A 24,549-nucleotide genomic window follows, 5' to 3' on the forward strand; every position below is an offset into this window, starting at 1 on the left:
TTTCATAGCGATAACTAGTCTAGATTTCGCAACATACATACATATTTGTAAAATTGAGCGCAGTGTGTGAGCTTTAAGTATTAGTTGTTGCGTTAAGTAAACTGTTCAAGTCGTAATTCATAATACCAGATTGGGATTCCGTATAAATATCAGTTAATTTCTTCACTGGAAGTCCGTTGCGCGTTTTGTTGTGCGTTGGAACACGCCTTGCCTTAGATTGCCTTAGAAGTAGACCTTACTGCTAGTTAAGTAGTCGGTAATTAAGTTTACAACATTTTGTGGGGCCGCAGAACCTTGCTATCGGGTCTCTGGGCGGGCCGCCAACTCGTTTTGATGATTGCACAAATAGCCAATGCGTTTGTTTTCAGCTTGTTGCCAAGGAAATGAACAAAATTATACTACAGACTGTGAGTATTAAACATATTTAAATATATAATTCCATAGCTATATACAACAAAAACAAAAATGCTAGGTTAAAACGAGGATCTAAATAAAAAGGTTCAACAAAATCACAAAAGGAAATGAAAGTTCTCTGCCGATCCTGGAGATTTTAATTAATTAATTAGGGATCGGTAGGCGGCCAGTCAAATAATCGTATAAAATTAAAGCCGAGCTAAAGTTAAAGTTCACTGAACTGTCTGCGGGCCTTAGGTTTAGGTTTAAAACTTAGACTCTGGATAAAAATAATAAAGTATAAATATTAGTTTCGCTTAAAAAAGGCTTTCTGGACGGAGCACGTGCTAAGAATAGTATTGCTTACGTGTTTACAAAATTTAACTAACTAATTTGAGTCTGATGTGCGTCTGTTGAGTGCGACGAGTGCTTAGCAGTAGTATCTCGTGATATCCCTAAAGTAAGTTGAAGTATTCTACAGTTCAGACCTCGAGTTAAGGTAAAGTGTTGTTGTGCGCTACTCTAGTTTCCTTCCAAGTCTTTACGTTGCTGTTTGTGCGGTGGTGGCCAGTGCCAAGGACGTGCCCTCCGCCACGGCGCAGGATGCCGGCGGCGAGGGAGAGGGCGATGGCGATGGTGAGATCTGTATCTCGTTCTTGATGATAACGTCGTGTTGGAGGCTCAGCATGGCGGCTGCGGCCGCCGCTGGATTGGGGGCGTCGTAGCCACCATCGCTCAGTTCTGCCTCCTGGTCGGGCTCCTCGATGTCGCCCTGCTCAAGCTTCACATCGGGCAGCAGAAGCGAGTTGTCGTGGCTGTCGAAGGAGGCGTTGTGCTGGTCCTGCTGCTCCTGTCGTTCCTGCCGCTCCTGTTGCTCCAGATGCTCCGCCAACTGACGCTGATACTGAGCCTCCTGCTGCTGCTGCTGATAAATGGAGGCGTGCATATCCCCCGCAGCCGCAGCACTAATCAAATACTTCAGTGGACTAAAGGCACCCAGATCCTTGGGTGGCGTAAAGTTCTCGTGCGTCATCTTCAGGTGGTTCTTCATCTTGTCCGGCCGGGAGAACTCCTTGGAGCACACTGGGCACGGGAACACCTTGCGGTGCTTGCCTTCGTGGTACAGGAAAGCGTGTCGCTGGAAGCTGTACTTGTTCTTGAAGGTCTTCTGCATGTTCTCCTTGGCGCACTCGGTGCACCGATACACCCCTTCCACCACACTGGCGTACCGGAACAGGTCCAGGCCGCGCACCGACATCTCCGTCAGGTGCTCGGCCTGGTCATCAATGGTGGACTGGGCCTTGCGACGAACCCTTCTGCGCTGAATGGGCCGCTTAGCTCCCTTCTTACCGCTCCTGGGTGTTGAAGTGGCTGGCGGCGCTGACTGCGGCTCCGGGGCGGGAGGCTCCTCTGTTGGAGACTTTATCTCGGAGTCCCTGCATTCGAAGCCTGGCAGACCAGCGTTTTCATCGGCCAAGGTCAGAAGTTCGTGATCGGGCTCATCGCTGTTATCCTGCTGTTCTTTGAGGGACATGAAGCTCATCTCGTCATCCAGAAACTGGCCAGCAGCCGAAGGTGAAACTTGCTGCTGCTGCTGGATGTAAGGGTTGTTGGCTGCCAAGTGGAGTTGGTGGAGCAGCTGGTGGTGCAAGCTGCCACTGCTGTTGACCACCTGGGCGGCCTGTTGCTCGGCGGCAGCCGTAGCCAAGGACTGCAGGCCACTGCAGGCGTTCACATCCTCCTGTTTCTTTTTCGGCACCTCGACGGGGTTCTCCTCGATGTTCAAGGCCGGAATGGGTGCCACAGCCACTGTGATTCTGCTGGGCGGCGGGACCTCGGGATCCTTGGCCCCTCCACGTAGTTGCTGTTTGAGTAAGGAATTGCTGTTTGCACCACTACCCTGCTTGATTTTCACCTTTGACTTGGACTGAGACTGGGCCTGTGGCTGAGTGGATGGAGTGGCGGTGTTGATGGCGCGAATCTTGAGGCCCAAAATGGTGGGAAGGTGAATGGGGGCAGTGTCCCGATTGTCGCCGGTTTCTGGCAGGGGAGAGGAGTCCGGAGCCGAAGTGTTGGGGCTGGTGTTGGCGGTGGTGTTGGCAGTGATCGTGGTGGAGATGAAGGTGGAAGATGAGCCGAACAGACGCTGGGAAAGCTCCGAAGTAGCCAGGGTTGTGGTAACTGCAGAAATAAAATACAACACATTAAGGATATTTGATTATCAGTTTCTGAAACTAAAAATAATTGTTTCAAGTTTAAGGTGTAAAATAAAAACATCAGGTTTGTGTTCCAGAACAGATTTTGTTGAAGTTTTTTATTTTTATTTTTATTTGCATTGTGTATTTTATTCCTCCTCTGTTGGTCAGTTTTAAACGATAATATATAATGTTCTGCTTGATTAATATTGCGTGTGATTCACTAATTTGTAATTATGTTTAAAGTATATCATATATCGTAGTGTATCTAATTAGCTAATTTTAACGGAAACCATGTTTACCAACAATTCCAGACAATTTTCTCATTTTCGCATGCAAGCAGTGTCCTTGCATTCTGGAAAGATCTGGTGAGATATATCTGAACATATATCTCGTATTTTCTTTGGGCATCAAAGCATGACTCTCACTATGTATATATATGGATGTATAGATCGATATATACATGCATATCTGAAGATTATTCTCGTAAAGATTTCGAGATTTGGACTTGAATTTGTTTTTGTTTGTTGAAAGCGAGAAAATTGCTGAAAGTTTAGTTCTTTGAGTGCAAAAATATATGTAAACATATTCATATAAAAAGTAGACTAAAAATAAAGTAAATATAGTACAAACAACGTATTGATTGTTTTAAATTAACGCCAAAAGAGAGTGTTTCTGGTCGGGTCGGGTGGATGGATATTGGCGATGGTTATGGGTTATAGGTTATAGGTTATAGGTTATAGGGCGTGTGTGGGAGACGGCGGCTTACTGACTAAATTGCACTAGCTACCACTAAATAAAGAATTAAAAACAAAAATTATTTAATAAATTAGCGTACGCAGCTTGTTTATTGATTGATTGCGTTATTGTTTAATTTTGTTTCTTGTCTGTTTTCCCGTGCAGTTTTCCGGTTTTCAATGCTTTTTTCAAAAAAAAAAAAACTTGACTTGAGGAGTAATGGGTTAATTAAAGTGCGTATTTTTAACCTTTTTCGTATTCTTTTTATTGGAGATCGTTTTGCTTCAACAACAATGTTCCTCTGATTTGTATTGGCTGCTTGCTGTCCTTATTGCTGTGTGTTGGGTGGAAACTGCTTCGTGTTAGGTTTGTTTTTGATTTTCATTTTCTTTGGCGATAATTTAAGCCTCCGATATACAACATAAATCGTTTAATAGATTGATAAATTAGGTTTACGTTATGCTCATTAATATTACTGTTATCGTTATCGTTATCATTACAATTATTATTGTTGCTGTTACTATCCGTAGTTACAAAAGTATTAATGATCGACTCGACACACTCGGCCCCGATATCGGTCCGGCGAAACATTTGCAATCCTTCGTCGGCCTGAGGGACCTGCGCTCGAGCGGGTGTGTGGGGGTGAGCGGGAATGCGGGTACTGGGGGTCCTCACAGACCGTGGCCCAGACTCGGGTTTAACTTTTAACTAGCTTCATTTGAAGGCAACAAGGTAGATTTGCGCTCCCTCTCGCATAATTAACAATAATTGATTTTCCTCATTCCGTTCTTATATCTCTGCTCCTACACTAGATAGTATTACCTTTAGCGTACAGAACATAGTGATAATGATAAATTAATTAATAGAACTACGGCTAGACATACCATTCAATGTTTATAGATAGTTATATATAACATATGCATCTGTGTGTATATATAGTTTAATTATCTAAAAGTGCAGGTTTAGTTTCGGTTGTTTCTTTTTTAGTGTAACCGCCCTTTCCAGGATACACTTTACTTATAAGGCCGCTCCGGTGTCCAATAATATGCTTAAATGGATAGTGTCAGCCACAAGTACTTGATTTTGCGTCTTGGACTACTGATCGAAACTACGGGTGGTAATCGTACTTTGTAGCGGTAGTGGGTATTGGAAAATCATTGTGTCTGATCGGGTATTGCTTAGGCCTACGGTTCGGCTTACAAAACAAGAGTTCAGGTCGAAATATTATTGTAGTTAATTGTTATTGTAATTGAAATAATTGCACAACATACAAATGGGGTTGAGGCCACTTAGCGGGCTGGCTCTGGAGATTTCCATGTTGCCGGCGGGCATGTTCATATAAAAAAATTAAATAATAGTCAAAGCCAAGTAAAAAACTAAAAAACAAAATCAACAAAAAAATCTACTTTAACTGCTTAAGCTTCCCTTCCGCAACGAAAAAATATCCCGAATGGCGCCTGGCGCCTGGCGCTACTATGCTTATTCTGGACTCTCTTCTTCCGATTTTGTATCAACCTCCGCATTGATTTTTCCGTTTCCGATTTTGTGTCTTGGAGAGATTACTGCGCCGCGGCGGCGGAAGCGGCTGGTGTGGTGGCCGCCGTCAGCGGTCCCAGAGACCCGCTGGACGAGGACGTTGACGAGGAGGAGGAGGTGGAAAGAGCATTGCTGGTGGCGGGCAGCGACTGATTCGAGTTCTGGCCACTCAGGTCCGGAGGCGGTGGCGTCGATCCCGCTGATACGGTCAGTGCCTGGCCGCCCAGGGCTGTCACACTCGCCAGGGCGGTGGAGGGATTCTCGATTTTGTGGATGATCTTTACGTGCGCCGTCATGTTGTCTTTGCGCGTAAACTCCTTTAGGCAGAACGGACACGGGTACACCTTCACGTTCCGCTTGTGCGAGGTCACATAGTGCCGGCAGAAGTTGCTGATGTGCGTGTAGACACGCGAACAGACCTTGCACCGGTACGTGTGCTCGCCCTCTTTGGTGCAGTAATCGCGCACGGAGCCCTCTGCCTCGCCCTCGCCCACATTGCTGCTCAGGTTCAGCTTGGTCTTCACGGACGGGGTGCCCACTCCAGAGCTCAGGTTCGGCGTACTGCCACTCAGCGAGCCTGCTTTGAACTTGAAGCCATCGTTGCTGTTGTACAGATCGAGGTATTCCTGGCTGGTGAACACCGGCTTGACGTCGCCGTTCTGTTTGCTTAGCTTGGCCCGCTTCTGGACGCGCGCCTTGGGAGTTCCCGTCACCGAGGAGGAGGCAGGCGACACCAGAGGCGTTGAGGCTGCGTTGGCCTTTCCAATGGGTGTCAGTTTGGGTATGCTAACCATGCTCTTCACCTGTGCCCCTCCAGCCGCCATGCCCAGAATGTTCAGCTTGATGCCTCCACTCGCCGCAGCCGCTGCTTCCGCCTGGTGCTTTCGCTGGGCGGCGATGAGGAAAGCCTGTTGACGTGCCTGTTCGTTGAGGTGCTGGTTTCCGTCCGTCTGGTCCTGCGTTGGGGAGCTGTTTTCCGTCAACGGGTTGTACTTGAATTCCACGGGCTCGTCGTACTCGTCCAGCATCAGCTGGGGCTCCATGTAAGAGGTGTCCATTGCGTCGCCATCGCTGTCGTTGCCATCTAAAAATTGTGGGGGAATAGGTTAATCAGGTGCCTCTTGTATGCTATTACTTAGTTTATACGCCGAGTTTGTAAAAGTTTCGGGATTCACATCTCTTACTTGAGATGTCAGGAATTTCAGGAACTTGAGGATGTCAGGAATCCTTTTCCCTTTACAAATGTCAGGCGTATAAACTCAGTAAAGTGGTGTGTGTTGAATGTGTGTGCAGGATGTATGCAAGAAGAAGGCAAAACACATGGCGCGAGCGAGTGAGAACGAGTTTCAAATCGGATCGGAAAAGCTATAGGGATTTCAAGCCATTTTTCAGCGCGTTGCGAGTGTTCCAAATAGTTGCTTCTTAATCAACGGTTTTCAGTTCAACATTTTGATGTTCATCGGTGGTTTCATTGTTTTCTACTTTCGAGTGTGGTTTCGAGAAGGAGGTGAACGGAAATGGACAGCAGAGATCAGCATTTCATTGTGGGTTATGGTCATGAGAGGTGGCGGATTTCTTTCATTTTCTGGAGTTCTTTTTGACGCGGTAAAATTTTGGAAAAAGTTAAATACATTTTTTGATAGACTTTTTTGATAGATTATCACGTCGGCCATGAATCCCTGTGAGCTCAACCCGATTCTCAACTTCACAATTAATCTCTTCGTCAGCTTGTGGATTTGCATTTCTTGGGCATCAACTGCTTAGCTGGTTGTTGGGGACACTCACCTGCCGACGGTGGAAGCTGAACTGACTGGATGGATGCCTCAAACATTACTTTGCGAATTCACTTAACAATTCAATGTATTTCTCACTTTTTTTTTTCTTGTTTGGTTTTTTAAGAGCACTACCGACGCGCGAGTTGTGGTTTTTGGGGGGAAACAATATTCTAACGTTTGAAATGCGTAAAATCCCTTTTAGCTTTTCCGATATTCGCAGATGAGGTTGTCGAATGTGGTTATGTAACTTCATCCTGGCTCTGTATTGGATTGAGTTGGTATCGTGCTGGGTGCACATGATTGACTTAAAATGAGCTATCGATATTGGTTGATGGTGCATTGTCTTAGGACTAGGTACATGATCTTAGAGCTAGAGCAAGGTCCCGTGGCGGACTTACCGGAAGTGCTGTTGTCCTCTTGCTGGGCCGCAATGCGGTGATCCTTTGCGTTCTTAGACCGTTTCGTGGGAAGAGAATCGTGGCTTTCCTATACGAGGAGGAGGATGGATTAGATTCATTGAAACATTGACACATGAACCAACGAGAAACTCACATTAAGGTCGTCTGTGTGGCCTGCATCCTGCTGGTTGTCGTCGGAGCCGTCATCGTTGCCGGAGTAGGAGTCATTGCCCAATTTGCCGTTGCCCAGGTCGGAGTCGTTCATCATGTTCTCCCGCTCGAACTCGTCGTAGTCGTTGCCAGTGCCGTTCGAACTACCCGACAGTTTGCGAGGCCTGCCACGCTTCCGCTTGGGCATCAGGGCTGAGCTGAGCAGCGACGGCTGCACCGGCAGGGCGGGGGTGTTTCCGGCAGTAGCGGCGCTGGCCAGCAGACCGCCGCCCTGCGCACGGTTCCGCTGTGGCACCAGGTACGGCTGGATGCGCTGCAGCTGGGGGGGAGTGGGCGTGTTCTCGGAGCCGGCGGCTCCAGCCCCTGCGCCTGCTGCCGCTCCAGCTGCCGCCGGCGAGGGTTTGTCGTCATTGACCTCGGTGAGGCCCTTGATGCGCAGGCTCTCGGCCACGCGCAGGAATGCAGTGAGTCGTTCCTGGTCCACGGACACTTCGCCTCTGTACATAAAGTCCAGCAGGGACTTCATGTCCGAGTAGGGCACGTCTTTCAGAATGACAATCGGGTGTTTTTCCGGATGGTTTACGAACAGGGCATTGAAGTAGGGACTGCATGCAGATAGCACCATCTACAATAGTTTATTTTAGGTTAGTTATTGGATAAAAATTAAATCACATATTATTAGTGAGAGGCTGGTCAGTTGGTTCACCCACCTTGTGTGCCTTTAGGTATTGCCCCTCGACGGCCAGCGTCACATCTGTGAAGGTTTCTGCGTGGAGCAGCTGATCGAAAACGGACAGCAAGTTGCTCTGATGGTTGTTCCACCGCAAGCAGAATCGTTGGGATGCCATCTTCATTTGGAGGCCGTGGTTGTGTCACTAAGCGGTCGGTGATTGGGTGCGAGTTGGTCTATGTCCTCATGCAATTGGATTGTGTTCTTGCTTTAGAATCCGGCTCATCTAAGGTCCTTCGAATATCCTGCTCTAGGGACTTTCCTTGATGCCTGACAGTCGTCGGGAGCCGTCAAAACATATATTCCAGGGCGTGCTGCAATCGAAGGAAACCCCAAGATTAATACGATCCGGTTTCTGATTTGGAAATCATGAGTATGGCGAAGTGTTGACAATTTTCAACACTCCTTTGAAATCTTTCTATCAAATATCTACTCCTCTAAGTTTCTTATCCTATGTCTACTGTATTTTCCGAAATCCTGGCAAGCCGACTGCGCTGCCAGCGCTCAATTAAACGCGCAGTCGGAATTTAATTTAAGAGGCGACCCAAAGGGTCAACTGTGCAGGCACATTATGCAGGCCGACGAGGAAAATAAATGAGGAAATCTAAATGGAAATTTCAAATGTGTTTCAAATGGGTTGGTTGGACGGTTGGACGGCTGGGGAGCAACAACAACAAGGGGCACACGCACTGAGGCCATCGGGGAAAGAAAGAGTCCGAATCCCGGAGAGTACTTAACTGGGACGACACGATGACAGCCAGTGTGTGTGTGTGGGCGGGTGTACATATTGTATGTGTTGCTGCTTTGACTTGAAAACTTGCCAAAGGGTGTGGAATTAGAAGGAGTGAAGCCAATTAAAGCGAATAAGGCAACAGGCACGTAGCGCATCGAAATGAAAAACTTTACTCGCCTTCCATTCCCAAATAAAAAGCTACACGCGACACTGGAAACTGGAACATGAAGCACTGGTTGCTTCCAGGCCCTGTTCCAGTTCCAGGAAATCGTCATGAAAAGTCACGAAATTCGTGGTGCGTTATCACTCCCCGTGATCCCATGTACACTTTCGAGAATCCCAACAAAAAATCCTGGTCTCGCAGACTCGATTTCGATTTCGAAACCACACTTCCTCTTGCCTCCTCCACTTGCTAAATATTTGCTCGCTTTCTTATCTTATCGCCGCCGCCGTCGCCGCTGCTTTGTACACTTAATTGAAAATCATTCCGGTCCCCACGGAACAAAAAATTCCCGTCTTCCTGGCACAGTCTCCACTCCATCTATATCTATTGCAGCGTCTTTCATTTTGTTGTTTTTTTCGGTTTCTGTTTTTTCCACGCTTCCACTTTGTTGTCTCTGCTTTGCAGTTTTCGTTTGTTTGAAATTGTTTTTGTTTTTATGCACTTGTTCAAATCAATTGAGGAGGCGCACCATTCAATCGGAGGGAAAGAGAGAGCGTGATCTCTCACACGAACACACACTGGCGCGGCAAACAGTTATTAGAAAAGCTCTGCGAAAAAGCTTTTTTCGCCTGCCAAAAGAGCACGATCGCACAAAAAGGCAAATTTATTTTGTTGCCTTTCGTTTCGTTTGTGGCTGTGTTTCATTAAAAAACTGCAGTGTTTTTTTTCAAGGTACACTTTTATTTTATTACTAAATTTATTTTTTTTACCGATGAATGTATATTTTCAAACTGCGGTTAGCCGAAGAGGAGCGGAGCGCTGACACGTCCTCACTCGGGAAACACTGTTACTGTTGTAGTGTGAAACACAAATGTGATAAGAATTTATTCGAAAGTCCCTGAGCTCTCTCTTCTCCTTCGTGGAGAGATCAGCGAGAGAGAGAGATAGAAGTCAAAGTCCTCGGCGCAGGAAGCCGACTGCGCAGTCACACACACCCCTGCACTGGCCGCACTCACACAAACAACCACACACTGCGCCTGATAAGAGTGGATGTTTTTTAGGGGTGGGCGGCAATCGTTCCGAAGATCACTTTACAGCACAGCACACATGCGCTTATTTTTACACCCCCTTCAGTCGAACACTGTGTGCCTGTGCGCGGAAAAGGGACGGGAAGATTGAGTGCGAGCGAGAAAGCTGCTTATTGGGGCTGACTTCATGGCAAGTCCTAAATTGCTGGCCTCAAGATTTTCTGTATTTGTTGCCGAGGCATTCCCTACGACTATGTTTCTTTATCTGTACATATTTGTATCCCGGCACATTGAAACTATTTTTTTTAATATCACTTTCAGGGACTTGGCCCAAAATATTGAACCAGCAGCAGTTAAATGAAAATTACTAGGCACCTTTTTCGTCCGCTGATCGCCTGCTTCCTTTGCACTTTTTTTTCTTATTTAATTTTAACTTGTGGAAATTTTCACAACTCGGCAGAAGAAGAGAGGTGCGCGCGCGTAGGGCGGAGGAGAGAAGAGAGAGGGGTCCGCACGAACGAAGCGAAGAGCTCTCTTTTGCGTCCGTCTCTTTTGACACCAAATTCTCGATTGAATGACTGACTGGGGCCGATCCTCGGGCGATCGGGCTCCCCAGTTCCAAGCTCCGTCGACGTCGCTGCCGACGCTGCTTCTTCTTTCCCACACCTCACACAGGCACACACACACACACCCTCGCAGCAATCCTACACACGGACACGAACAGGCGACTTTGGAGACTTTTTGTCGAGTCCCCAAGTCTACACGAAAGAGCGAGAGGGCTGCACACCAGCAGAGAGAGCCCGCTGCTTGGCTCTCTCCGCCGCTGCTTGCGCCTTTGACTTTTTGAATTTTTAATTTCCTTTGCACGCGACGAAGAGGTGGGGGCGGGGTGGGGCGTGGCGCTGCGGGCCGGGCCGGGAAACGAAACGGGGTTAAAAAGAAAAACGCGCTGGTAAAAAAAAGCTAGGAACAACCACTACCAACAACAATAGCAACAGTTGATGATTTGTTTTTCTCTCCGCGTTTTTTCTCGACAACTTTTGTGGTTGTTGTAAGGGCAACAGGCGGCGGTGGCTTTTTGGGTTGGGCTGGTTTTATTGGGGTTTGGCCCCAGCCCCGGTCCCAACCCTAGTCTTGGCTTTCCAGCTCTTTGGTTTTTCCAGGGGCCGCTGGAATTGGAAAAACATGTGGAAACTCGAGCCAGCAACGCAGGCGTGCTGGGATACACAGTGGAACTTTTCTAACTTGAACCTTGATGTAACAAAAAACTAAATTAGATTTATTAGATTAGTCTATTATTTATAATTATGAGGTTTCCGGATGTCTTGAGCTTCCTTTCGTGTAGCCACTAAAGATTTAATTAAAGAATTGTTACGTCAAGTATATTTAAGAGATTATCTTTCAGAAATCCTTTCATACATAGTAAAATATTAAAAACAAAATAATCAGTATAAAGGATTCAAACCTTGCTTATAGATTCATATTTTAAGGCCTTACAGCCATCCCACAGTAACTGTTCAGTTTCTTAATTTTGTGGTGAAGGAGCCTCGCTGTTGTTTTTTCAGAGGCTAGGGATTACGTAAGCGGGCTGTAAATTCTACAAGTGGAGTGGCTCGAACTGATTGGGAATCCTAAGCAGCGAGCTTTGTGCAAAGTTCCCTCTCGCTCTGTACCGCTTCATTGTTGTTTAGTTTTATCCTACACACCTTGGTTTTTTGTTGTTGTTGTCTATTATTAACTGGCTGAAGGCGTAACGGCAACAACAACAACAACAACCAGCAGCCCGCAGTCCACCCCGCACCCCTGCAACGGAAACGATCGTTTCGCCTAATAGGCTCTCACACAGACACAAACGCACACACACACGCAAGCATAGAGCTCCCCAGCCCAGGTGAAATAGCAACAAACACACAATAAGGTAGTCACTGAATCGTAAATTCCTGTTGCTGGCACGGCGCAGACGTCGGCGTCGCTGCCTCTGCCTCTGCCTCTGCCGCTGTTGTTGTTTGCCTTGCCCTATTGCGTGTTGTTGGTAGTGGATGTGTTGTTTTTTTTTCAGTCTGCTTAATTTTTTTTTCCACTTTTGAGTGGCTTTTGTGGAGCTTTGCCTGGGATCGGAACTCTGACTCTGAATCTGACTCTGACTCTGAATCCGAGGTGCACAGGGGAAAATAAATATATACGTAGGTTTAAAGATCATACTTGGGTTGGTCTATTATAACAGCGGCTTTATCAACGTTCTTCGATCCTAGCTTAGGATTACCAAGAAATAATATTCTCTGAAAAATATTATGACCCATAATGTACTCGTATTTTTAAATATTCTAGGATTCCTTATCGTAATTTTATTTCAGAGCTCCAGAGCTCTAAGGGGGGTTCTGCTTCGGACTGCGGTTGGGACTCGTCCATTGTTTTTGCCGTTCTACTTAGTCGCTGGTCTAATATTTAGATGTATGTTTGTATAAACCGCTGTATCTATGTACGCTCTATGACTTCCTCTCTCCATTCCACAACAAAGTCTGCGGGGGGAGGCTGCTCTCCTGTTTGGGCTTTATCAGCGAAAAAAAAACAAAGTTACAACAATACCTCCGTGGATGTGGATGTGTGCGAGAGGTTGGGAAGTATAATCGGTGACAGGGCTCACAAATTAACGACGTTTCCTCTTCTTCCTCAACCACCGACAATGATGATTTCGAAATTTTCGGCTGGGAGTGAAACGGAATTTTTATATTTGACGGAGGAAGACTCGTTTGAAAAGTGAGGATGGGGTTGGGCAATTATAATGAATGATTTTCTCATGGCTTACATATATGGGAGTGTAGAAATCCCTCTCCAGAGGGGGACTTACGATCCTAGAAAAGTGGAACTGTACTGATTATATTTTATTTTAAAACTTCTAGCTGAATTGAAGGTCAGCTAGAAAAAATCTAGGAATACAATCTTCATCATGGCTATTTTTAGGCCACCCTTTGCCAGTTGCCAAGTCCATGTCTATGCCTCAGTGGCTGCCAATTGTTACTTAATATCTGCGGCTCAAAGTAGGTTTCTGGCTCTGGCTGAGTTGGCTATTGATGTTGTTTCAGTGGATGTGGTTGGTGTGTCGTCTGGTGGCGGTGGACATGTTTTCAGCGCCCCAGTGTGTGTGGCTGGCAGTGTGTGCGTGACACTTGGCACATGTGGCCCACTCAATCAGCGCCCCCGCAATAAAAAAGCCAAGCCGAGCCGCCGAAAAGCACTAGAGCCTGTGACTGTGGCAGAAATGCGTGAGTCTTTCCATCTCGGGGCTCAGAGGGGGTGGCAGGTAGGAAAGATCAGGCGGACTCTAACGCTGTTTGGTGTGTAAACACCGAAAGTCTCTGAATGAGTTGGCCAGAAGAGAGAGCCTCAGAGTGAAGCACCTGAGCGTGTGTGGAGCGGGCTGTGCATGTGAGTATCTGTGTTGATGACTGACTAACTGCTAGCTGCTAGCTATGTGGCCGGATTCTGGTGTTCCGACGCCGTCAACAGCGGAACAGGTATCGCAGGTTGGCACCAAACACATGTGTCGACCGCTTGCCGCCCCACCGCTCCCTCTTGCCCCATGGCTGGCCCCCTTTTAACCCTCTTTCCTGCCGTCGATCGCCTGGTCTATAAATTGAAACCTCCCAAGTCCCTCCTTGTTCTACACTGGGAGAAACTCTACAAGATAATGAAGGACCAACAAAAGCCTAATAATCTAATAAAATTAAAGGATAATTAAATAAAAATCTGTAACTGCTAAAGTCCTACTTTTAGGGACTGCTTTTCTCTCAGTGCCCGATTCTTCTAATGCTTCCCCCCCCCCCCCCCCCCCCCCCCCCCCCCTTCCGCCCTTCGCCACGCCAGTGGAAGCTCGGCTCTTTGTACTTTGCTTACATGCATAACTTTTCTCCTCGGCTTCCCGCGGCCTCTGCTCCACCACTCTTCTCGTGCCACCGATTCTTCTCGCTTCGTTTTCTAGCGACGGACGTCTGGTTGTCATAAAGTCCCGTTGTTGTTTTTGCTCGTAGTTTCTAGCTCTTTCTCTGTCTAGCTTTTGTGCCTTTGTTCGCCAAGTGTAAAATTCCTTTGCACGTAGGCACCAGGCACCCAAAAGAAAAAGCTTGGCTTTAAAAGCATAACAAAAACAGAAACTGAAAAAATGGAAACGCAAACGTAAAAAAAGGTTAGCAGCCAAGCACGTAAGCTTCCAAAGAGAAGGGGGTTTTCTGTGTTAGGGGGGCTCAAGGGGTTCAAGGGAGGGAAGGGGGCCGTGGGCCGCTGTCAATGCCACACACACTCAGGAGCAACAAAAAAGAAACACACACACTAGGACTCTACGCTTGAGCCGAGTCCCCCATAAGTTTTCAAAATTGTCATTCAAGTGTAACCGGGGGGCTTGCTGTGGACTTTTTCAACCCACACCCTCAAAAGTTGGCCAATGTCTGTGTATAGAGGTGGGTTTAGCTATACATCCATATAAATATTTGTGAATAATTTCATTCATAGAGAAATTTAATAATAGACACGCCATAGTGGAATCCCCGTGGAAATATTTCCGATCATTACCGAGATATCTGACAGAGATGAATCCTACTTAAAATTTAGTTCGTAATTTAAAATAGTTTACCCCTAAAGTCCATGTTGTGGACATTATCTTCCACCATTAATCGAGAACCCCTCGATGGTTCAATGGTTATTAATTGTTTGTTTGCATATCTACTTGCGGTTATCTTTGAAAGTATAAATAAATCGATTGATTGGTAAACCTATATATTGTCATTTAAAGAGACATTTGCTTAAATTTAGTGCTTCGGGAACAAACCTGAATTTGCTCTGCGAAGGCTCCTATTTGTTATGTTCTTTATAAATAATGGAGGCCACCAGCCATTCCAAGGATTTATGATAGAGTAACTTCCAAACGATGTCTAAATTCTGCTTCCAGTGTGCCTGTAATAGATACACCCGTAAAAAAATATGTAATCCACAAGGTACGTGTATCGGTTATCGATCATATAAGGCAAACATTTGCGGAGGAGTGAACAAAATCTACAGCGCTCCGATCTTCAGCCAGTCGGGATCGGAGGCTGTCGGGGGCTCCATGGGAACTGTTTTCAGGGGGCAGGGTTCTCGGCGGCTGCGGGGAAAACTAGTTGCCCTCGCTGGGTGAGCTCACCCGACGATCGACGGGATTGGGAAGCTGGAAAACTACCAGTACGAGTTCCATTGACTGATTTGTGGCCATTGTTAGATGAAACTAAATTTGTTGTCATTATTTCCTTAGTGTCGTTTTTTTCCCAACCAAAGGGTATACTTTTTTGGCAGCTCACAGTCTCACCCCAGAAGGGCGTCTCCTCTTGCGTCGCCTTCCTCTGTTGCAACACCCCTTTCTCCCCTCTGCTCGGATGTCAGCAATATTGATCTATGCATTTGTTTTTGCTTCGGCTATGGCTGCGGCTGCTTCACGCCTCGACCCACACAAAACGGCCCCCTAGTCGCTTGCCCTCGCCGTTGCGGAGAGCTTTTTATGGCGGTGTCCTTAATTTAGACATTCGAAATGCGGGTCAGCGGGGACAGCGGACGGGGAAAGTTCCAAAGCATTCGAGTTCTCCGGCGAACTGACACACTTGGTTGGCCACTCGACAAGGCAGCCATCGAACGACACCCAAGCAGCCAGCCAGCCAGCCATCCATCTATCCGCTCTCCAGATGGCCATCACACGACCACCACAAACCCTCAAAAAGGTCACACAACAAAGTTTTGTAAACTAATAAACATCTTCAGTTTAACTAGGGGCTTTAGAGGTGGTATTTCGAGATTCATTTATAACTAATATATCTAAAACATATGTATGTTTCTATATTTTGATATTTTTTTATTTAGCTTAAATATACCACAGCATAAATAAATTTTGTAATAATGTTTAAACGATTGATTATTGTAAAGTAAGATTGAAAGAATTTTTTAGTATTTATTTGAACCGACTTTGTTAAGTATAGCTTCATAGCGTTTTACCAAATAGTTCACAAAATTTTTGAATCTCTGAATTTTTGAATCCTTTTCAAACTCCCAAAAAAGTGTAATGTCCTCTAATATATACGGAAGTATCACTTAGCTTAAAATTTTGGAGTAATGGTGACGATCAGTGATGATTTTGAACCAATAAATGGTCAAACCTAATAGTATGAAAAACTAGGTCAAATCAATTTGGATGAAAAAATTTTTGAATGTATGTTTTGGGGAAAATTATACTAGGTATGTCTTGTAGTATACTGCCAGGTCCCCCAGTCACAAAAAAATCTAATTTGGCTTCATACTACCAAAGGATGTTCCTTCATATTTTCAAGGGCTATTTTAAATGGCCGTTGCCGAACGTGAAGCGCTTGACCTAGTGTTTTTTTTTGTTAGAAAAGCAATTTTCCAGGACTTTTATCTATGAAATTGTTTTCTCTAAGTCGTCTTCTTGCTGTTCTTAAACTTGAATCAATTTTCCAGTATACTTTAAAGTGATAGGAGACATAACATACTCATATTTCGCCTGCCCCACTAGACGGTTCACTGTCCTTTTCGACATATCTTAAGTGGAGCTCGCATTCTTTATGCTGGGTCATATTTGTTACTCATTTGTAATTACTGTAGGAGATCAACCAATAATAATTTGCACTTAGGCTTACGTTATCCCTTCCTGTATTTACTTTTAAAACACATTACGCCTCTCGGCAGGAATCTAAATTTTGTATTTTGATTCTTATCTATGTTCTTATCGTACGTTCGCGACCCAAAACATAATTTTATTGTAACTGCTTCGCGTTGAGTGAAAGCAGGTGGATAAAACTTCATGTGTTAGGTCATTTTAGTGTTAACTATTGAAATCAAAAAAAAATTCCGACTTTTTCAAGCCAATGTTTTATATTGAATTTTAAAGTGGCGTACGTTTGCGACCGCATGTATGACGTACGTATACAAAAAATTATTTTTTTTTTAAATTTTTAAAACGAAATGACAATTGAAATTAAATTACATTAAAATTAAAAATAAAATTAAATTTTTTTTTTAATAAAAAAAAAAATTGGTGAAACATGTTTTTTTATGTTTTTTTTTATTTAAATTTGTTTATAAAAACAAAGAGGTAAACAAAAAAAATGTCACTAAGAAAATAACTCACCAAATGCTATCGGAAACAAAAAAAAAAGTTTCTGAAAATGTTTTTTCTTTAATTTTTGTTGGACTAATTGCGTACGAACGTACGTTCGCGACCCCAAGAATAGCCCATATAGAAATTATAGTCGAAAAACTTCTTGCTCGACCAGCACTACTATTATTTTGACCGCAACTGTATCTGTAATATACGTGGTGCTCATAGACTTAAGCCACTGCTACTACCATAGACTGTTTTCTTAATAACTTTTTTGAACATATTTATTTCGGCGTCAAATTTTTTACATTTTGCAAGCCTGTTATTTAAGCAGCTGATCACAGTAAAAATTACAAGTAGGAATTCGGGGGTTCCCAAAAAATTGACTAAATTTCAAAAAGGAGCATTGCGATCTGCTCAAATACTAAAGCCACCCTTAGCTTTAATCGTCAAACTTGCGATTTTTTCCGGGAAAGTTGCGTTAGTTATTTTCTAAACTAAAATATTGAATACTAAATACGTTTCCCAAAACAATTTGATCGTTATGGCTAAAAATAAAAATTCAAATCCGGCCGAAAGACAGCTAATATGGGAATATTACAAAAAAAACCCAAGTATTCTACAAATATATAAGACATTACATTTTTCGCGTGGCAAAGTAAGAAATGCCATTGCATTTTATAAGAAACATGGAACCTGGGAAAATATTCCAGGTGAAAAGCCCAGAAAAACCACTTTAAAGGACGATAGACGGATTGCCAAAATCAGTAAAGCCGATCCGTTCTTGACATCGACGCAAATCAGAGGTCAAATGGTGGCAGATTATGGCGTGAATGTGTCATCTAAGACCATAAGAAGACGGCTAAATGAATTCGGGTTATATAGACGAATTACCCAAAAAAAACCATAGTTGTAAAAAAAAAATGTTAAAAAGCGCCTTCAATTCGCCAGAGAGCATATTCAAAAAGGTCCCAATTTTTGGAACATGATTGTTTGGAGTGACGAATCCAAGTTAAATGTCTTTGGGAGTGATGGTAAACCATACGTACGACGTCCTCTCAACAAACAATTGGACCCCAAATACACGAAGAAGATCGTTAAACATGGTGGCGCTTCGATTATGGTATGGGGCTGTTTCACCGCATCGGGCGTAGGTCCCCTAGTGAAGATAGAAGGCATTATGAACGGCGAAATGTACAGGGACATCCTTAAAAATTTATTTGGAGAATATGCCGATAATTTGCCACTTGCCTGGATATTTCAACAGGACAACGACCCGAAACACACCAGCAAGATAGTCAAGTCGTGGCTTAGCCAAAAGACAATCAATGTTTTGCAATCGCCACCGCAGAGCCCCGACTTGAACCCTATATAGAACTTGTGGGGAATTCTTAATCAAGTCGTTGGCCAAAAAAAACAGCAAATAAAAACGATTTGTGCGAATTTTGGAAAAAATCACCCCTCAACAGTGCGCACTTCTTGTGGGTTTAATGCCGAAGTGTTGCTACGCTGTTCTTAAGCAGAAAGGTCATCCCACTTAATATTAAAGTAAATTTATTAAAATAATGAGGAATATTGGGCAAATTTTAACTTTTTTAACCATTTTCTTCCAGGTGGCTTAAGTATGTGAGCAGGACATTTTGGAGATGGTCTCAGATTTTTTAAGTTTTTCGTTGAATATATATTTTTATAACTTGGTTATATATATGGGTCACTTCCAAGGTTGAACATTGGCCGGACTTGTTTTTTTTTTTAATAAAACTTCTAAAAGAAGGAAATGTAAGGACATTTATTAAGGACCCAACTTTAAAGCATACTTTGCCGTTAAAAATGGTTAAAAATTCAAAGATCCTGAGTACCTAGTTTAAAATGCACATTACTTCTTTCAGTGTTCTTTCCTGCCATACCCCTGTATATTTGTAGTTCTCTTAACCGCATTTCGCTGATAAGACTGCCAAAGGAAGTTTCTATATGATAGCTGTGTGTACACTTTATACATTGGGACATGCCAGATAAAAGACACTAGCTCCGAGGCCTTTCGACTCGTGAGTCAAGTGTGTCCCATTGCCCTACGAGAAATTTGGAATCTGGCTCTCCAAGAAAGCTTTCTCCCTCCTTGTTAGCGATAAGACCGTGAAATAGAGTAGCCAAAATAGTGAGAGCAAGTGTATTGAAATGCCGGCATTCTCAGAGAGGCACTGAAAACACCTTGGCACATGTGTTTCTTGCCTGCCCCTCCTAATAAAAAAAAAACCTCGATTTTGAAATCAGGAATATGCTTCTAAAAACTTGAATAAATAATATGTACATATAATTACAATATGAATTCTTCATTTGATGTGAGTGGTTCCTGGCGCCGCTCTTAATGGAATTTAGATATTTGGTGCGGGTATTTTTAAACTGACCCAGTTGCCGCATCCAGCCAGCGATCCTCTGACGAAACTTTTCAGAAACAGCTGCGCCCGACCATGCGGCATATCCCCACACAAATCCCCAAGAGCACCCACCACCAGCACCCTCGCCTAGATGCACTATCTAAAACGAGAGTGCCTCGCGAGGATCGGTCGGATTGCCTTGTTCGGCTGGCAGCAGCAACAAACAAAGGAAACGATAGCCGAAGGCTGAAGAAGAAGAAAAAAGAAATGGGAGATTGTCGGGGTTTTACCCTATAACTATAACCTATGGGGTTCTAGAATGAATAATTCTTTATCAACTTGGGAAAAGAGTCAAAGGATAAGGAATTAAATTGAACAATTTTTTAAATTTAGATAAGCGTTAAATACAGCTTACAAATTAAAAATGTATATTTCGAAAATTAAATATAAATTGAAATTTATATAAAAAGGCTTATCTGGGGCCTTGCCTCAATTGTACCCGTACCTCCTATCCTCAATCAAGGGGTATTCCAAGAAAAAGCACGCAGTGTGTGCTGCTTTCTCCTCGTGCGTTTTGGGGCCTCTGCCCAAGGCACTGCCGCTGCCGGCGTCGACGTCGCCGGCGCTGTCGGCGTCGCAACTGCGGGCATATTTCAGTTTACATTTTTTCATCGTTTTCCTTGCTGCTCTCCTGGCATTCTATTAGTGTGCGTGTTGCGTTGTTGATAATGCTGTGTGTGTCATCCCCACTGGCCTCCACCCCCGCCTCCTTCTGCCCCCCCCACCCGTCGCCCACCACTGCGCGCTCAATTAAGCTTATCGCGCACGGTCCGTCCATGTGCGTGAGTGGCTTGGTAGTGGTGTTTGGTACTTGTATCCGTGCGCGTTGGGGATATTTGTTTGTTCGTTTTTTAGAGGTGACTTTTCTCGACTGCGCTCCTTGGAGGCTACGAGGAAAATATCTCTGCCTGCTTGTGCTGCCCCCACTGCCCCTGGCCAGTGCTTGTGAGTGTGTGCGCCTGTTGGGGCCGTGTGCAAATGGCCCAACAGCAGCAACAGCCGCAATCGAAAAATCCTCTTTGAGAGGATTAAATATACACACAGCTTTTTTCTTATTGTCATGTGCTCTTTACTCGCCTGTGGCACAGTGGAGCAGAGCCAACAAAAAGCAGGAAAAAAGGATTTTGCCTAGATTTGTAAATAAATGTTACCTAAATATTCAAATTTAATTATTTATTTGAAATAATATGTTATGACTTCGCTTTACTTTTATTTTTTGCATTTAATTTTGTAAGGATCTTTTGAGTTTCCTATTCCCAAGAAATTTATGACATATTTACAATATAGTACCACCGTGCCCCATTGGACATCGGCAAATCGCCAATCGGGGTCCCGCAAACGGACAATGTCCCCTGCCAAAGCTTAAGGGTAGCAGCGGCAGCGACTCAAACTGCGACGTTGGCAGAGCCGCTTTCAATTACATTTCATTTGCATTTCGTAGTTGCTTATTTCTGTGTGTTTATTTCGTTTTGCTTATGTTGCCTTTTTCCTCACACACACACACACACACACACACACACTCGCAACGGAAGCAGCCTTAAGTCGGATGCCTGGCCATCCGGTCTCCTTTTTGTTTTTTCCCCCCTTTTTTTGCATTTCACTGCCCCTTTGCCGGAGAATGGAAAATAGGAAGCAGCAGGCGGATAGGTGTGTATGCGTGTGCCCCTGTGGACGAGTGGTCTTTTTTAGGCAGTCCGCCACAGGGCGTATACTTGACGCGGACATTGAGCTGCGTCGGCAGCGACGCAGCCGTCGTTAATTGAATTAAAGTGTCAATATGTGTCCATGCCTGTAATGTACATACATACTAGTGAGTGCGAGTGTGTGTTCCAGAGCTAAAGGCTTAAACCACGAGAACAGATGAAAATGCAACCAGCAGGCGGAAATTGTGAAATCAACTGAGCACGTGTAAACGGCTTTGGAAATCTTTACATATCCTTCAGGCGGGTTTTCAACAAAAGAACAAGGAAATTGGTTTCATTTGAGTACGATCCTAACTTTCACTATCTCAGCTAAACGGTCCAAACGGGAACTGGTCCAAATAATTAAAAAGCTCCGGGAACGGGAACTACTATACTGTGTGCATATATCCGGGGTACAAAGGGTCAAAACTGCCTTCTGGGTTCTGTCTTTGGCTCTGTTGTGGCCCACTCTCTTTCGCGATGGTTTCTGCCAGAGTTACAAAACATATTTTGGTCACTGACCTCTTCTGTTTTTTATTTTCTGTTGATTCCTCTTTTTTTCTGCTGACTTTTGAGCTGTTTTTGTTTGTGTTCCACTTTTGAATTTAGGTTTTTGCAGTAGTCGAAGTTTTTCTGCAGATTGCTAATTAAAAAAGGAGATATATGAGCAGAACACAGCGAACTGTGCATTATCAGGATGAGGAATCGGAGCAAAGATATCCGCCGGGCAGAGCCCAGCGAATACCACGAATTCTTCGAGAGCCGATCGAAGGCACGTCAAGTGATAAAATCAGAAGTGCACTCTGTAAAAAGTCCCAAAACCGCCGTGAGCTCAGAAAGCCAGGAGTATGAAGTAAGATCATAAACGAGCCATATGAATACATTAAGGAAAATACCAGACAAAACAGGCATTTCTTTAGCCATGCAGCTGACATTTGCAAATGAAATAAGCAAATAAAAAATCGTTTTAAATAACAATAATTATTAAGAGTATTGTGCGCCGCAAAACAGAACAGAGTTCTGTTCTCAGAAATTTATTGAAAATGATATGTCAGGAGCTATAGAATAAAAGGAGGAAATTTAGTTTGTAAATAAAGGAAATATGTTTAAATTGTACATATATTTTCCAAAACTATTATATTAATGAGTGATTTTTGTTTAGAACAAAATAATATTCGAATCTAGCACCGATGGAGAGAAAGAAACGCACAGAGAGCGGGCACTCTCTAATAATGCGTATACGCCGCATGGACTTTTGTTTGATTCTGTTGTGGGTTTTACCAAAAAACAACAACTGTATATGTATGCCGATCTGATCTGAGAGTGTTAGTCATTTCTTTATTTTCCTCTGCGGCTGGTGCTTTAACTGTTTCGATCGCCGGCTGAACAACAGTTATAATTTGAGCATAATTTCAGCTGAGCGCAAGGTGCCTGCCAGTGTGTGCAATCAAACAAAAAAAAAGCTTTCAGACAGAGCAGGCAATATAAGAGAGCAACCGCTGCTGTTGTTTCTCTTGTCGTTTCATTAACAAAACAACCGCAAAATTTATGTGTGATCAGAGACTTGGCATTCGTTTCCTTTTTGCGCCAATGCAAAATAATAATTCATGATTTTTGTTGTTGCTGCCACTATGTGAAGTGGGTTAACAGAAAAAAAGCGCAGAACAAATAACAAATAATACACCAAAACAAAAACAGAAACAGAAACAAAAACAAATGCAGATCAGAGACGGAGATTGGGCTTGGGCTCTGATCTTAAATGGGATTTGCATAGTTGAATTTGTGGCTTGGCGCACAGGTGCAAGCCGGCGTGCTTGATTCGCCAGGGTTGCCTCACCACCCCAAGGAAGTTTTTCAATTGGAAATATCTGACAGTTGGGCTAATAGAGGCGATTTAGTAATAAAAAAATATTCTTTATTTTTTGATTCTTTGAATAAACAATAAAAATTTTTTTAAGCTTATCACTGTTGGTATAACTTGTTTCGTGCGTTTCCCTAACATACCACTCACACACTCATGCACTCATTCATTCACTAACTCAATCTTACACTCACTCAATGATTTCATTCAGAAAATTGCTTGGGGGATCGCATGTGGACACCGCATGGAAATCGAAAAGTTCCAGCCACTGGAGGCGTCTGGAAGCCACTGGAAGGCTAGCCGAAAGGGGTGCGGCAATGGCGGCTGGATATGGATGTGGATGTGGATGTGGATGTGGAAGTGGGGGATAAAAAAAGGAAATGGGCGACTGAAAATGACAGAGATCACTGAAGCACGACCGACAAATAAGCGGCGGACGTATCTATGTATCTAGTATCTGGTATCTAGTGTGGTGGCGCATTACTCCCCATGAGCAGTACGAGTGTACGAGTGTGTGTGCTTGTGTATCTGTCGGATACAAAATGTGCCTGGCTGCCTGCCCTCGCTAGCCTTTCTAATAAGCGTAAACTTTGCCAGCGTGTATGTCGGTGTAGCACACAGATACCCACAATGGAGATTGTTAGAAGAAATCTGTCTGCGCGGCATTATAGATGCCAGCCAGATGACTACATCTGACCAGATCGGATTTAAAGTTTAATTTCCCTTTACTCCTTATCACCTTATCTCCTGCTTTGACCTTTTCTGAAATCAAATATCACGAGAAACTGAAACTTACCAATTCTTAGAAGATTCTTAGTAATCCGTTTTGGGGTTTATTCGGCGGAAAGCTTGCAACACTTGAGCACTGTTTTTGTTGTAGTTGTGTGGTTTTTGTTTGCGATTGCTGGTGGTGGTTACACGTAATTGGCAAAAGAAACGAAGCACGAAGCAAGAGGCAAAAATAGGGGCAACAAAACAGCTGAGGAAACGCCGCGCACGAACCTCCAATCAGAACTGAATCGGCAGGGATGTTGACGGCGACGCAGAAGCCGTACGGCGTATACGTATTTTGTCCCTGAGCTGAGGCGCCAACGCTCTGCCACGAGAAGAGCCGAAGCGGTGCCGAAGTCGAGGAATCCGACTGAGAGCTTTGATCACGAAACACGAACTGAGCTGGGAATACGGAATATGTGGGAATGGTAGTGCTGGCAATGGAAATGGGATTGAGACCAGTGGGCGGTGTGGGTTTTTTTCGCTTTTTTTTTTTTTTTTGTTTTGCGTTTCACATGGCTCTCTCGGTTGCAGGGGCGCAAAAAACGCAAGTGGATGTGGACGGACGAGCGGATGAAATGGAATGGCACGTAGCCGTCGTTCGAGTTGCTCCAAATGGCAAGCCCCAAGCAGCGCAGTCGCCGCCAGCAGCATGAGAGAGAGGGCCCCATCTTGACATTTCGGCTGCGCAGCGGCGCTGCGTTGGCGCTCTGCCCTTACGCGAGAAGCCTCTCGCTGATAAGCTTGTATTGAAACCAAGTCTCCTTTTCTCTCACGGCTCACTCGGCTCTCTCTGCTCGCTGTGACC

At 44.4% G+C, this 24,549-nt stretch overlaps 1 protein-coding gene across 4 annotated transcripts; it reads right to left on the reverse strand.

Annotated features, from left to right (window-relative positions):
* Window positions 1-45: 45 nt before the first annotated feature.
* ttk (zinc finger and BTB domain-containing protein ttk) lies at window positions 46-24,186 on the reverse strand. 4 transcript variants are annotated; one of them, XM_017245532.3, is made up of 5 exons: window positions 23,767-24,186; window positions 7,917-8,250; window positions 7,190-7,831; window positions 7,036-7,123; window positions 46-2,574 (listed from the first exon to the last, which is right to left on the reverse strand). In XM_017245532.3, the coding sequence occupies exons 2-5, from the start codon at window positions 8,058-8,060 to the stop codon at window positions 935-937; spliced, it is 2,514 nt and encodes an 837-aa protein (XP_017101021.2). In that variant the 5' UTR covers window positions 8,061-8,250; window positions 23,767-24,186; the 3' UTR covers window positions 46-934. The 4 variants fall into 4 exon arrangements, with proteins under 4 accessions (XP_017101021.2, XP_017101020.2, XP_017101019.2 ...); XM_017245531.3 differs by lacking the exon at window positions 23,767-24,186 and adding an exon at window positions 10,236-10,447; XM_017245530.3 differs by lacking the exon at window positions 23,767-24,186 and adding an exon at window positions 9,603-10,045.
* Window positions 24,187-24,549: the final 363 nt, after the last annotated feature.

This window comes from Drosophila bipectinata, chromosome 3R (genome assembly GCF_030179905.1).
Source record: "Drosophila bipectinata strain 14024-0381.07 chromosome 3R, DbipHiC1v2, whole genome shotgun sequence".
NCBI lineage: Eukaryota > Metazoa > Arthropoda > Insecta > Diptera > Drosophilidae > Drosophila > Drosophila bipectinata.